Below are 14,558 nucleotides of genomic sequence, written 5' to 3' on the forward strand. Positions count from 1 at the left end.
AAGATAATACAAATGACCTAAGCACATGAAAAACTGTTTTAAATATCATTAGCCACTTGGGAAATGCAAATCAAAATCAGATACCACTTCATACCTAATAATACGCCTTATTAAAAAATAAATAACAAATGTTGAGCTTCCCTGGTGGCTCGGTGGTAAAGAATCTGCCAGCCAGTGCAGGGGACATGGATTCAGTCCCTGGTCAGGGAAGATCCTACGTTCCTCAGGGCACCTAAGCCTGAGCACCGCACTGCTGAGCCTGTGCTCTGGAGCTTGGGCATTAAGAGAAACCAGCCCCATGAGAAGCCCATGCACCGCGGCTAGAGAGTAGCCCCCACTGGCCGCAACCAGAGGAAGCCCGCGTGCATAATGAAGACCCAGCACAGCCATAACTAAATAAAAATCTTCCTTAAAAATTAACAAGTGTTGGCAAGGATGTGGAAAAATCGGGACCTTTGTACATTACCCTGGTGGCTCAGACAGTAAAGTGTCTGCCTACAGTGCGGGAGACCTGGGTTCAATCCATGGCTTGGGAAAATCTCCTGGAGAAGGAAATGGTACCCACTCCGGTATTCTCGCCTGGAAAATCCCATGGTCGGAGGAACCTGGTAGGCTACAGTCCATGGGGTCGCAAAGAGTTGGGCACGACTGAGTGACATTTACTTACTTACTTGTACATTACCAGTAGAAGTGTTCAGTCACTGTGGAAAATACTTGGGGGTTCCTAAAAAAAAAAAAGTAATCATTATATGACCTGACAGTTCTTCTCTTAGGTATATACCCAAAAGGATTAAAAGCCAGGTGCTCAAACAACGGTGGTGGTGGCTTAGTCACTAAGTAGTGTCCAATTCTTGCGACCCCATGGACTGTCGCCTGCCAGACTCCTCTGTCCGTGGGATTCTCCAGGCAAGAATACTGGAATGGGTTGTCATCTCCTTCTCCAGAGGGTCTTCCTGACCCAGGGATTGAACCCAGATCTCTTGCATTTCAGGCAGAATCTTTACCGACTGAGCTATGAACGAAGTTGAGTCACCATTGACAATAGCCAAAAGGTGCAAACAACTCTTATGACCATCCATTGATGAACGGATAAGCAAAATGTAGTGTCTATATCTGTACATACAGCGGAATGAATACTGGTCAGCCGTAGAAAGGAATGACATGCTGATACACTCCACAACATTGATGAACCCTGAAGCCATTATCCTAAGTGAAGCAGACCAGACACAAAAGGCGACACGTTACGTAGTTCCGTTTATGTGAAACAGCCAGAATATGTAAATCCATAGAAACCAAAAGCAGGCTGATGCTTGCCAGGGCCTGGGGTGACAGGGATATGGGGAAAGTAACTGCTTATTTGGGTAGGGCGTTTCTTTTGGGGTGGTGAAAATGTTTTTAAACTAGACAGAGGTGGAAGCTGCCTAGCATTGTCAGTAGACTAAATACCACTGAAGTGTTCACTTTTTTTTTTTTTTTTTTTTTTTGGCCACGAGGCACAGCATGTGGGCTATTAGTCCCCCAACCAGGAGCCAAACCTATGCCCCCTGTGGTGGAAGCACAGAGAATTCCCCAAATTGTTCACTGTTAAATTGGTTAATTTTATGTAATGTGGATTTCATGTCGGGTTTAAAAAAAAATGAATGAATGAATTTAGATGCCAGATGTACTAACAAATGGCAGTTAAACGGGTCAGTTGTTAAAGACAGTGGTGGTGCTCACCAGTCTTGAGTTACCAAAGGAGAAGGGTACAGTGGGTCGAGAAGCAACAGAACTAGACTTGCAGCAATGGACTGTTCAAAGTTGGGAAAGGAGCACGTCAGGGCTGCATATTGTCACCCGGCTTATTTAACTTATACGCAGGGTACATCATGCAAAATACTGGACTGGAAGAAGCTCGAGCTAAAATCACGATTGCGAGGGGAAATAACCTCAGATATGCAAATGATACCGCTCTAATGGCAAAAAGTGAAGAGGAACTAAAGAGCCTCTTGATGAAGGTGAAAGACGAGTGAAAAGGCTGGCTTGAAACCCAACATTCAAAAACTAAGACCATAGTATCCGGTCCCACTACTTCATAGCAAAAGGAGGGAAAGTGGAAGCAGTGACAGATTTTATTTTCCTGGGCTCCAAAATCACTGCAGATGGTGACTGCAGCCATGAAATATAAAAGACGTTTGCTCCTTGGAAGGAAAGTTATGACAAACCTAGACAGAGTATTAAAAAGCAGAGACGTTACTTTGCCGACACATACGGATATGAGACAAGGCTGAGCACCAATGAACTGATGCTCTCGGATAGTGCTGAGAAGACTCTTTTGAGTCCCTTAGACTGCAAGGAGATCAAACCAGTTAAAATTTTCAATTGATTCAGAAAATCAACCCTGACTGTTCATTGGAAGGATTGATGCTGAAGCTGAAGTTCCAGTACTTTGGCAACCTGATGTGAAGAGCCAATTCATTGGAAAAGACTCTGATGCTGGGAAAGATTGAAGACAGAAGAAGGGGGCAGCAGAGGATGAGATGGTTAGATAGCATCACCAACTCAACAGACATGAATTTGAGCAGACTCAGGGAGATTAGTGAAGGACAAATTAGTGAAATGTGCCTGGCACACTGCAGTCCATGGGGTCACAAAGAGTCAGATACAACTTAACCACTGAACAACAATAACCCATCAGCCAGGTCTAGAGTACAGGCTCCTGTTGTCCTCCTCAGTCAGGACTGGGGAAGATGAACTTTCTCGGAGGCTCTGGAACCACAGATACACACACAGAACACCTCGGAACCAGGCAGCCCCAGGAATCTCAGCTAGGGATCCTAGGGTTTTGATTGTGTTGGTATATTCCTACTATGAAGCAGCAAAGCCCTTCAGAGGTCCCAGAGAATCCAAGAGCAAACCAGTAATTTCACTGTTATCAATACTGATAAGCTGGTAACAGACTGCTTGGAAACTCCTCTCAGCACTATTAACCAACATGGTTCAGACCTTGACTAGGGTCAGTGCTAGGCAGTGTTGTCCTAAAATTTAGAAGGAAGAAAGTGGAAGTGTCAGTCACTCAGTTATGTCCAGCTCTGCGACCCCATAGACTGTAGCCCGTCAAGCTCCTCCACCCATGGGATTCTCCAGGCAAGAATACTGGCGTAGGTTGCCATTCCCTTCTCCAGGGGATCTTCCCAACCCAGGGATCGAACCTGGGTCTCCCACATTGCAGGTGGGTTTTTACCATCTAAGCCACAGGGAAGCCATCTTAGAAGTATTAAGTCTGGTAATTCCTTTATAATCTACTAATTTAGCAATGACAACAGAGAATTTGCCCTTATTTTTCTTAATAAACAACTTCTAGCTATCAGTGATTATATTCCTTCAGAGTTCCCAACATTCTAATCTAGAATGTTTCTATAAGACTTTTGATATTTGGGCAAAATAGTTTCCTTAAGAATAGTTACACTAGGGCTGGAAGGTGGGGGAGAGGGGTTCAGGATTGGGAACTCATGTACACCCGTGGCTGATTGATGTCAATGTATGGCAAAACCAATACAGTATTGTAAAGCAAAATAAAGTAAAAATAAAAAATTTTTTAAATGAATGATAAAAAAGAAAAAAGAATAGTTACACTAACAAAAGGGTTAAAAAAAAAAAAGAAAGAATCTTACAGAAAAACCTGGACAAACTGTTTGGCCGACCCAAGAATCCCCTGTGATAGCCGCGCTGCATGTGTGCCGTGTTTCCTATCTTTGTCAACATCCAGGTCTGCAATTCCTCACTGGACCTCGTTTCAAAAAGGATTTTGATTAACTTACATGGATACATAAAATACAAGAGAGCATAGATTCATGGTAGAGTTGAAGAAAAGCAAGATTTGAGGGGAATGGAGCTAAAACAAAATAAAAACCAAAGGCACATTGTGTAAGGTGTTACAGAAAAACCCGAATGAACTTATTAGCCAATCCAATAATTAAATTACTGATATTGTAGGCCGGTGGTTCTCAACCGGGGGCAGTTTTGTGTTCCCTAGGGGACATTTGGCACCATCTAATTATCACAGTTAGGGAACGCTACTGTCATCCTGCATTGAACAGGATAGCCCCCAAAGAATAACCTGGCCCAAAATGTTGATAGTGCCAAGGCTGGGGAACCCTGCTATAGCCTCTACCAGTGAATCCATAATTGCATATATTCTAAGGCTGTAGAAGCATTTTGAAAGATAAATGACAAATGTGTTTCCCTGCTGCTTATTCTAGCATACAGTGTATATTCTAAGTGGGAAGGTTGAATGCCCTTCCACTAAGTCTGTCATCAGCCAACTATTCCGGAAAGCAATATTTTCCCCTTTGGAAAGCTGTATTATTGCGCCCACAAAGCCATAACTTCAGGTCAACAAAGTTGGGGAGAACCGTGTTTTTCGAGCTCCAGTATTTTGAATGTTAGGATAAGCAACGTAGTTAAAATGGGACTATGTTCTTTTCTTCCTTCCTTCTCTTTGCAGGCCTTTATAGAGACCATGTTTGCCAGTAAAGCCCCTGTGGAAGAAGGCTTTCTTTATGCTAAGGTGAGCTTTAAATGCCTGGCGAAGTTTTGTCGGAGGCAAATGTACTTTCTTGATTTGCATATGGCATCCAGTTGGCTTTCATGGACATGACTAGGGTATCCAGGAAGAGGATTTGGTTCTTAAATGTCACTGGTAATTTATTAGATGAGTCTAAAATATGTAGAGCTACCCTGGTAGCTCAGATGGTAAAGAATCCGCCTGCAGTGCTGGAGACCCAGGTTCAATTCCTGGGTCAGGAAGATCTGCTGGAGAAGGGATAGACTACCCACTCCAGTATTCTTGGGCTTCCCTGGTGGCTCAGCTGGTAGAGTCTGCCTGCAATGCGGGAGACCTGGGTTTGAGCCCTGGGTTGGGAAGATCCCCTGGAGAAGGGAACAGCTATCCACTCCAGTATTCTGGCCTGGAGAATTCCATGAACTATTCCATGGGGTCACAAAGAGTCGAACACAACTGAGCTACTTTTACTTTCTTTCACAATTAAATGGAGAAAATTGAAAAGATAAAGAAGGAAGGACTTTCACAAGTGGGAGTTAAGAAGAATCATAGCATTTAGGTAAATGTAAAGGCAGAGAATCCGAGGCGGTTCTGTGGATAGTAGCAGATACGAAACAGCCTCCAGCTTCGTCCTAGGACATAACGAAATTAGAATTTACCATTTGCCTAGCATCCTTTTTCAAATTTCCAGAGCATGTAAGTTGGTAGCTATTTGGAAGGTTGAAATTGGAAATTTAGAGCTCTTGTTAAAAATGCAAGTTGTATTCCAATGTTTACCTAAATAAGAAAAAAGTAACATGTAAAGTGTCTAGACTATATCTGTGTACTCAGCCTGATCATAAGTTTTCTGTTCTGTCTTCAGGACTTAACTGTTTGAAAATCATAGAAAAGTTAGAGCACTTGGAAGAAAAGAACAGATTCAGTAATAGCGTTGAATAACAGTATTGGGGTGAGAATAAAAGAAATGGACTGAAATTATAGCATAAAACTTTGGTTAAAAAGATGTGATGGATCGTTTTCCGGTATTGACTTAAGTACTTGACTGGAGGTATTGGCTGTTGAAGAGAGACTAGGCTAGGGCAGCCTTAAGGAAATCCTTTCTTCAGTCCTGTATTGTCAGACTTTGCTGCTGTTTTTCAGTTTGAGTTTGAATGCCGGGCCCGTGGTGCAGACATCTTAGCTTACCCACCTGTGGTTGCTGGAGGTAACCGGTCAAACACTTTGCACTATGTGAAGAACAATCAGCTCATCAAGGTGCGTAGATCCCCTTCAGTGCTACTACCTCTGGGTTCAGATGCCTTAGTAGGAAACAGCTGTAGCCTCACAGCCCCTTAACCTTCAGCTTTCACAAGCTAACTGCCGTTTATAAAACCCTTTGTTTATAAAATGCTTTTATAGACATGCTCTCCTTTGATCCTCACATTAGCACTGTGAGATAAGAGCAGTTATTAGCATGCCTGTTTAACAGAAAAGAAGCTTTAGGTAACTCATTAATGCAGAGCCAACTATTCCAGTCTAAATCCTCTGCTCATTTCATGTGGTAAAACTCCTTTCACTGAGGTCTTGTGCCAACAACAGGCCAAGCTTATTTTGGGAGCAGGCAGATTTTACCAATAGCTTATTAGCTGTGAGGGAACTTACATTTTATGGTTTTCTTCCCAAGTGATTTATAAGTAAAGAATCTTGTATTCCTTTATTGAGTCTACTTTTAATTATCTACTTAAATTTCCAAAAAATGAATATAGCAAACATGTAAATTACACATTTTTTTTTCTAATGAATGAATACCCGTGAACCAAAGACTCAACTCAAGAACACTGCCAGTATGTTCAATCTTCTTACAGACCCTGATGCTCTGCCCTCCCACAGCCTCCCTCCCAGAGGTCACTAAGCAGTATCCTAAATGTTTGATTGTCATTCTCTTGGGTTTTTTAAAAAAATAGTTTTATCATATAGACATGATTCCCCAAACAGTATTAATTAGTTTTGCCTCTTTATGAACTATTTAAAAATTACGTACTGTTATATGTAGTTTTGGGAGCTTAGCTTTTCTTTTTACTCAAGCAGGATAAAATAATTTTTTTCCCCATGTATTTGTATCTGTTTACATTCCTGCCAGCATATATGTATAGTTAATTCTGTTGACCATATTCTCTCTATCCCTCGCTACTATCAAACTTCTTAATTTCTGTCATTTTAGTTGGAATAAGACATTGTGGCCTTAAATTCCGTTGCCTCTATTCCCAATGAAGTTAAGCATCTTATCTTGTGGCACAACTGGTTCCAACTTGCTCATGTGTTGTTTAGTATATTCTGATTTGTGTACATGAGTGAGATTGTCTTATAATTTTTCTCTTGCTGTCTTTCTGGTTTTCACATCAAGGTGTCAAACAGTTTGTTTTTTAATATTATAAAATGATTTGAATTAACATTCCTTGAAAATTGGTTAGAACGTCCTGTGGAATTATTTGAGCCTGATATTATCTCTTATGGGCCTTTTAACTGTGGTTCAATTTCTTTAATATACTGAGACTTTCTATTTATTTTTACATATCTTAATTGTAAAATGCAACTACTGGGAAAGTACTTAAACCATAAAGGAAGAGTTTAATGGGTAATTTTAAAGACTCGTGTAACCATTACCCAGATCAAGAAATAAAACATACCAGCAAGCTGTAGCTTGCTGGCCCTCTGGGCCAAATCCAGCCTTCCACTTTGTTTTTTAAATAAAGTTTCATTGGAACACAGTGATTTCTGCTCCCCTACCCCCACCCCATGGGCAGAGTTGAGTAGTTGCATCAGAGACAGTATGGTCCACAAAGTAAATATCCCTAGCCCTTTACAGAAAAAACTTGTCAGCCCCTGAAATAGGGCCTTACTGTGCCCCCCCCCACCCCCAAACGGCTTTTCCTCCATGCGGTCTTTGCCCTGCCTGTGATAGCTCCTCCTCTCCCTGATCAGGTAACCACTCTGCTAGTGTTGATAGTGATCGTGTCTTTGCTTTTCTTTTTATTTTACAATTAGTAAATAATGTAGTTTCACATTATTTGCTTTGGTTTCAGTTATGTTTGAACTTAATGTATTTGAAATACTATGTGTGTCTTCTTTCATACAACAGTATGTTATTGCATGCCACTAGTTTGTTCATTGTAATAGCTAAAGTGTGGAATAGCAGGTGAAGTGTGGTTTATGAAGTTAAATCTATTTTCATAAGAATGCTAAGATGTTACATGCTCTTTTTCACTCTTACTGTCTCTCAACTGTACAGTTAAGTATCCCAGAGGTTTCATGACATGAAACATCACTCCAAATTGAATGCAGAAGCAAATATGAAGAGACTCTAGCTGTCTTCTATTTTTCTATGCTAAATAGAGATTTGCAAAAATGTAAAGCAGTGCCACTTTTCTAACAATTGTTAGAAAAAGTTATTTTCATTAAAAATGTTATTTTAGCATGTAATGAGTGGGTTTATTATTATTTTTAAATGAATAAATATATAAACTTTTCTGTTTTAATTTCTTTCTGTGATAAATATCCATAGATGGATATTTATATATTTTCTGGGTTTTTACCATTATGAAGAATATTCTATGAACGGTATATGTTATCAAGATTGCCTAAGGAACACCTAATAGTGGAGTTGCTGAGTCATAGGGTATGCATATTCGCAACTTTGGTAGAAAATGCCTAGGACATCCCTGGTGGTCCAGTGGTTTAAACTCTGCGCTTCCATTGCAAGGGGCTCAGGTTTGATCCCTGATTGAGAAAGTTCTGCATGCCACGCAGTGAGGCCAAAAAAAAAAGAAACTGCCAGACGTTCCCAAAGTGACTTTATCAATTTATATTTCCATTCTTCCTGAAACAGTTTTGTAGATTATATTTTTCTAGTATTTCGTTTTTTAAAATTATTCATAGAATTATCTTACGTTTTAATCTTTTGTGTTTGGAATTAATTACACTTTTACATTCTTTTCTTTTGTTTTTTGTTTTCCTTTATGTACCTTTTTACAGTCTTGAACTATTTTTGCCTTCTCTTTTTTTCTAATAAAACTTAATAGACAGTTTCTTTGAAAGTAAATATACATATCCCCATGAACCAGCAATTTCTTTTGTAGGTACTTTTCCAAGAAAAATTAAAACATATATCCCCAAAATGCCTTGTACAAGAATGTTGATAGCCAGTTTGTAACTAGGATATTAGATGAAGACGTTGCCATGTGGTATATATCCTTACGAGAAAGGAGCAAACCACAGCACTACCAAGAGCACAAATGACCTCAAAAGAAAAAAATTGCAAGCTATATGATTCTACTCCTGTGTTCATATGGAGTTCTGGAATCAGCAAAACTCATCTATGGTGATAGAAGTCAGATCAGTGGTTGCTTCTGATGGAGCGTTGACTGGGTAAAAGCGTGAACATACGGTTACCTGGGTATATACATTTGACAAAACTTAGTTCTGTACACTTTAGATCTGTGCAAAGAAATCTCAGCAGAGGTTTGCGGGTTTTTATTCATCTGTGAAAGTCACATACCATTAATGCTATTTTGTCTTTGCTTATTATCTTACCACACTGTGTCCTAGCCTTTGTTAATTTACTCTTCTCTCTTTATGTTCATTCTCTTCTTCTTTTTCTAGCTTCTTAAATTAGGTGCTAAACTCTTTTTTTTTTTTTTACTGTGACATGTGACTTATAGGATCTTAGTCCCCTGGCCAGGAATCGAACCTGGGCATTGAAAGCACCTGGTCCTAACCACGGGACCACCAGGGAATTCCCTAAATTCATTAATTTTCATCCTTTTTTCCTTTCTAAGCATGATTATTTAAGAATTAATATTTCACTTTCACTATATTCCATGTATTTTCTTAAAGTTGTCATATTTATCAAATGTTATAAACAATAAATATATTGTACTGTTTAAAATAATAATAAAATGAACAACCATGTATCCACCATCAAGGATAGAAAGAACACTGCTTGAACCTTAGAAGCTTCTAGGCAATCACATGCACATCTCCCTTTCTATCTCCTATCATCCTAACAATTATTTTAACCATTTTTTGGTTTTTCTTCATAGTTTTACCACCAGGGTACCTGTTCCTAAACAATATAGTATTCATTCTTGGAAAACTAGAGAATAAGCACAAATCTAGCTTTATAAGGCAAGAAGGCATATTGCTGTTATTAGAGCAAGTAAGAAATAAGGGAAAATGGTCGAAAACCTATAGGTCATAGTCTAGCTTTGGTTATCTAAAAGTTTTCAATTCAAGTTACCGGGCAAGGTTATCAACAAGCCACGAGAAACGCAGGGTATTGGAAGGGCTCTGCTCTTGACTGGCTAGTAGGAGCCTGGCACAGTTGTGGTCAGAAAGACCGCAGGCTGCCCATGGTTCTGCCTCAGGGCTTACCACAGCGACGTGCAGCTGTCAGGAAGAGGTCACAGCAGAGGCTTTAAACAAACTTACCTGCATGTTCATCTTCCCTTCTTAGCTCTTAGACGGCCTTTCTGGGATCACCTTCCTTCCACCTCAGCTTCCTTTAGATGAAGGTATATAGCTGATAAACTTGTTCCACCTCCGTTTAGCCAAAGCAGCTTTATTTCATTCTCATTCTTGAGAAATGGCTATGCTGAGAAGACCATCCTAGATTGACAGTTATTATTAGTCATCAGTTTTAATATATTTTTACTCTCTTCTGACTTTTTGCTGATCTTAGAAAAGAAAATAATTATTATTTTACTTTGGGAAATTTCGTTTTGCTACATTAAGATTTCTTTTTCTTTGGTATTTCTCAGTTTTATTGTATTTCTAAGTACAAATTTATTTTTACGTGTCTCATTATGATACCTTCTGGTTCCTGAATCTGTAGATTTGTGTCTTTATCAGTTCTAGGAAATGCTCAGACATTTCTTTAGATATCACCTCTTCCATGTCTCTGTTCACTCCTGCAAGGACTTCAGTTAGATGTGTTGATAGGTTAAACCTCTGTTCTGTTTCCGGTAAGCTGACTTTTCTTTCATGTTTACATTGGTTTTGTCTGTCTCTGTCATATTCTAGGGGATTTTGGTAGGTCTGTCTTCTAGGAAACTAAACTTTTTCATTTGTCTAACCTACTCCTTCAGCCGTCCACCTAGTGTTTTATTTCAGCAGTAATTTTTATCTCCATTCCCTTCAAATCCACATGGTTATTTTTTAGTTGTCACTTGTTGCTTGTTAACCTTATCTCTTTAAACATTTCATGACAGCAGTTATGTCATGAATTCCAGATCATTCCATCACCTGGAATTCTGGAAGACCTGAATTTGGTATGTGTTGTTCCTGCTCAGTCTCGCTGACGGGGGCCTGCTGTCTCATGTGCTCGACAGTGACAGCCTCTGGTTGTGAGCTCATGTTTGCTTGTTGTTATTTTGGGGAAATTGTGAAGTCCCAAATTTGGGAGCCATTTCCTCTCAATATTATTCGCATATGCTTTTGTCAGAAGTGAAGTGGGTCCTGAAACCCAGGGCCCTGTTATCCCCTGTGAATGTCCTGGGTTACTGAAGGAATCTCCTGCTCATCTTCCCCACTCTGCAGACACTTACCTTCCTATGTACTGTAATACTTACTTATCACTCCCAGCCCTAGTTTCAGTTCTGGGCTGTCTTTATTCAAGGAAAAATAGTCTTTAAGACATCTCTTACATGATGTAATGTCAACATTTCATAGAATCTATTTTTATCCAGAACTGAGTTGTTTTCTAAAATTTAGTCTATATTTTGCCAGAAATAAAAACCACATTCATTCTTCTTATCATTATTATATATGTATTTATCTGACCATTCTAGTGTGTGCCAAGTTCTGTGCTTATTTAGATATGAATGAGATATGGCCTGTCTTCAAAGACAGAAACGGAAAATTTCAGTATAACGTGACAAGTGGTAAAACAGAGATTTACGCAAAGTGGTTTTTTTTTTCTTTTTTTGCTCCCACCAAATGTTTTGATGGAGAGCAGAAGAGGGAGTGATATTCTAAAGTTAAATGGGTAAGTTATATGTGAATAAAGGCCTTGGATACTGACTTACATAGGTTGTTTTTTTTTTTAATTAATAGTGACAGAAGTAACATTTATGATGTGCTGATGTTCACATCTAGTAATTCAAACCCAAGCACTATGGTTCCAGAGCCAACACACTTAACCACTCAACAGTGCTGTCTTTCTTGACCCAACATGAATTCATATGAAACACTTAGATGCTGTTTCTTGTGAGCAGGAACCAGAGATTAGTCTCCTTTAAACTGGAACTTTTTTTTTCTTAATGAAAGGCATAAAGAGTTTAAGTTAGAAGATACAACTGACAGTCATAAAGTCACCTTTGTTTACCTGTCTTATTCTTGTTCCAGGATGGGGAGATGGTGCTGCTGGATGGAGGCTGTGAGTCTTCCTGCTACGTGAGTGACATCACTCGTACCTGGCCTGTCAATGGCAGGTAGGGCTGCTACAGATCCCACTGCTTCTTAGGAATATGAGTTAGAAAATGGATATGTTCGGAATAAAGGACTAAAATATACAGGGTCCCTCCAGCTCAGGTTAACTGCCTTTACAAAGCTCCTGATTCTTTTCTGAGACTGCTTTATTCATCATATCATAGGATGAGGCATGTAAAGATACCTAGTTAACATGTGCACACACTTTTTTAAAAAATAAATTTAAAGTTTTTACTTTTCTGATTGCAAAAATAATATTTAGGTTTTGGTAGAATAGTTTGCCAGGTTAACCCTCCACAGATAATAATTATAGAATCTGGACAAAATATTAAAAACTGCATTTAGAACTTCTCTGGTGGTACAGGGGGTAAGAATCCGCCTGCCAGTGCAGGGCACACAGGTTTGAGCTCTGGTCCGGGAAGATTCCACATGCTATGGAGCAACTGAACCCGTGCACCACAACTAGTGGGCCTGCATGCTGCAATTACTGAAGCCCATGCGCCTGACGCCTGCACTCCACAAGAAGAGAAGCCGCCGCAGTGAGAAGCCTGCACACTGCAACAAAGTAGCCGCCACTCTACAACTAGAGAAAGCCAGCCTGCAGCAACAAAGACCCAGTGCCACCAAAAATAAAAAAATAAAATAAAAACAAGTGTCTGAAGACACCAGAGAGCTTTCTAAAAGCTGGCAGCAACTGCAGCTGTAAGTCTGTCCTTGAAAGAAAAGCTGTAATGGGTAAGATGTAAGTGGTTAGAGTTTTCCTCCATTAAAGGAATGATTATTCTAAGGACATGCAGAAACTAGTAAGTTACTAGTAGCCCAAGTATCGACTAGTTTATCCCATGACATCTGCTTTGCCTGTAAGAAGTAGATCTTTAGACTGTTTTTTCCTTTGGTTGGTTGGTTGGCTGACTGGTTGGTTTTGTTTGTGTTTGTGTTTTTTTAATGGTTAAAAAAAAATGGGAAGGATCAGGGTTCGGCCTGATCTGGCCCTCTAACTGCATTCATGGCTGGGTGCATCTTCTCACTTCACCATGTCTATCTGCTGACCGTTGAGTTTTTCTAATCAAACTTAGAAGAAAACTCCCTGCAATATCAGGCCGTTCCAAATTCTCGTTCTTGGATTTCCCTGTCACCAGGTTCACGGCACCTCAAGCAGAGCTCTATGAAGCTGTTCTCGAAGTCCAGAGAGATTGTCTGACCCTCTGTTGCCCTGGAACCAGCTTGGAGACTGTCTACAGCATGATGCTGACATTGATAAGCCGGAAGCTAAAGGAGTTGGGGATCACGAAGAACATTAAGGAGAAGAATCCCTTCAAGGTATTTCACGTCCTTTGATCCCAGTTCTTCAGAACACCTGACATGCTGCTTGGGCTTTATCCTATGAAAAGCTAATTCGATTTAGAAACAGGAGTTTGTGATTCTTCTGTAAGAGGGACTTCTTTGAACATAGAGGAAGACAAAAGGCGCAGTACTTCTTTCTCCCAGAAGATGGCGGCACATGCAGTTCATTGCATACTGTGTGACTAGCTCAATCTTCAGAAAACGTAAAATGAAGTCTGGTATAGACAAGGTGGAAAAGGACAGAAAAGGGAGGAGAGGTTAACTCTTTAATTCTTTTTTAATGATTTTGAAAAACTAGGGGTCGAAGGGTGAAGGTGTGTGTGGCTTCAGTAACATTGTTGAGACTTTTAACAGTATCCTCACTTGCCATGTCTTTAGGGAATTTCATCTGCATCCACAGTGTGATGGTGTTGAAGAAAACTTTAAAGACTCAGTTTTAAATTAAGATGCCAGGTGGTCAAGCCAGACAGACCAGTAAGGTATCTCTTATCTCCAAGTTAGACTGCCAGGGCTTCTTATATCAGTAGGGAAGAAGCTGTAATTCCTCCTGTTCATGCCAACAAATCTTTAATTAACAGACAGAAGTACTCAGGTTGGTAAATGCCTCATAATTACTGTGTTATATGACATTTCCTACCTACCCCACAAGCTGCTGTGAGATAGTTAGGGTCTCCAGAGAAGGCTCCCTGAGAGGGATGTGGGCATGTTGGAAAAAGAACTGTTCTAACATAATTATCTCCCCTCCCCGCCAGAAAAGACATTTTCACTTGCCATTGTCATTGCTGGGGCGACCCCAGTTAGCATGTGTGTAGTGTGAAGTGGTAGGAACAGAAATGTGGATTCGTTATTAACAGAATGCCATTGGCAGAATTACACACAAGAAGTAGCAGTTTCAGTCTCTTAAGCATTAGCCCAGGGATAGATGACACAGGCGGCAGAGCTCAGGGCAGGGGCAGTACTGACCCATATCTCGTGGATTTACACAGGCCCAACCTTTCCCCTGAGGGTCGTTGCTCTGATAACATTGTGGTCATATCATTTCCAGGCTGCTCGAAAATACTGCCCCCATCATGTTGGCCATTACCTGGGGATGGATGTCCATGACACTCCAGACATGCCCCGGTCCCTCCCTCTCCAGCCCGGTATGGTAATCACCGTGGAGCCAGGTAAGGGGAGGTGCCAACAGCCTCCCATCCGCTGGGACGCA

The 14,558-nt window shown here is 40.3% G+C and overlaps 1 protein-coding gene across 4 annotated transcripts in view; it reads left to right on the top strand.

Annotated features, from left to right (window-relative positions):
• Nucleotides 1-14,558, top strand: part of XPNPEP3 (X-prolyl aminopeptidase 3) — a 44,137-nt gene that overhangs the window by 22,990 nt on the left and 6,589 nt on the right. For all 4 annotated transcript variants that reach the window (XM_060413578.1, XM_004007008.5, XM_042247783.1 and 1 more), the window contains 5 exons: nucleotides 4,487-4,549; nucleotides 5,684-5,797; nucleotides 11,924-12,009; nucleotides 13,147-13,327; nucleotides 14,397-14,517. In XM_060413578.1, the coding sequence (XP_060269561.1) occupies nucleotides 4,487-4,549; nucleotides 5,684-5,797; nucleotides 11,924-12,009; nucleotides 13,147-13,327; nucleotides 14,397-14,517 (565 nt within the window). The remainder of the gene's footprint in view (nucleotides 1-4,486; nucleotides 4,550-5,683; nucleotides 5,798-11,923; nucleotides 12,010-13,146; nucleotides 13,328-14,396; nucleotides 14,518-14,558) is intronic.

This window comes from Ovis aries, chromosome 3, assembly GCF_016772045.2.
Source record: "Ovis aries strain OAR_USU_Benz2616 breed Rambouillet chromosome 3, ARS-UI_Ramb_v3.0, whole genome shotgun sequence".
Taxonomy (NCBI): Eukaryota; Metazoa; Chordata; class Mammalia; order Artiodactyla; family Bovidae; genus Ovis; species Ovis aries.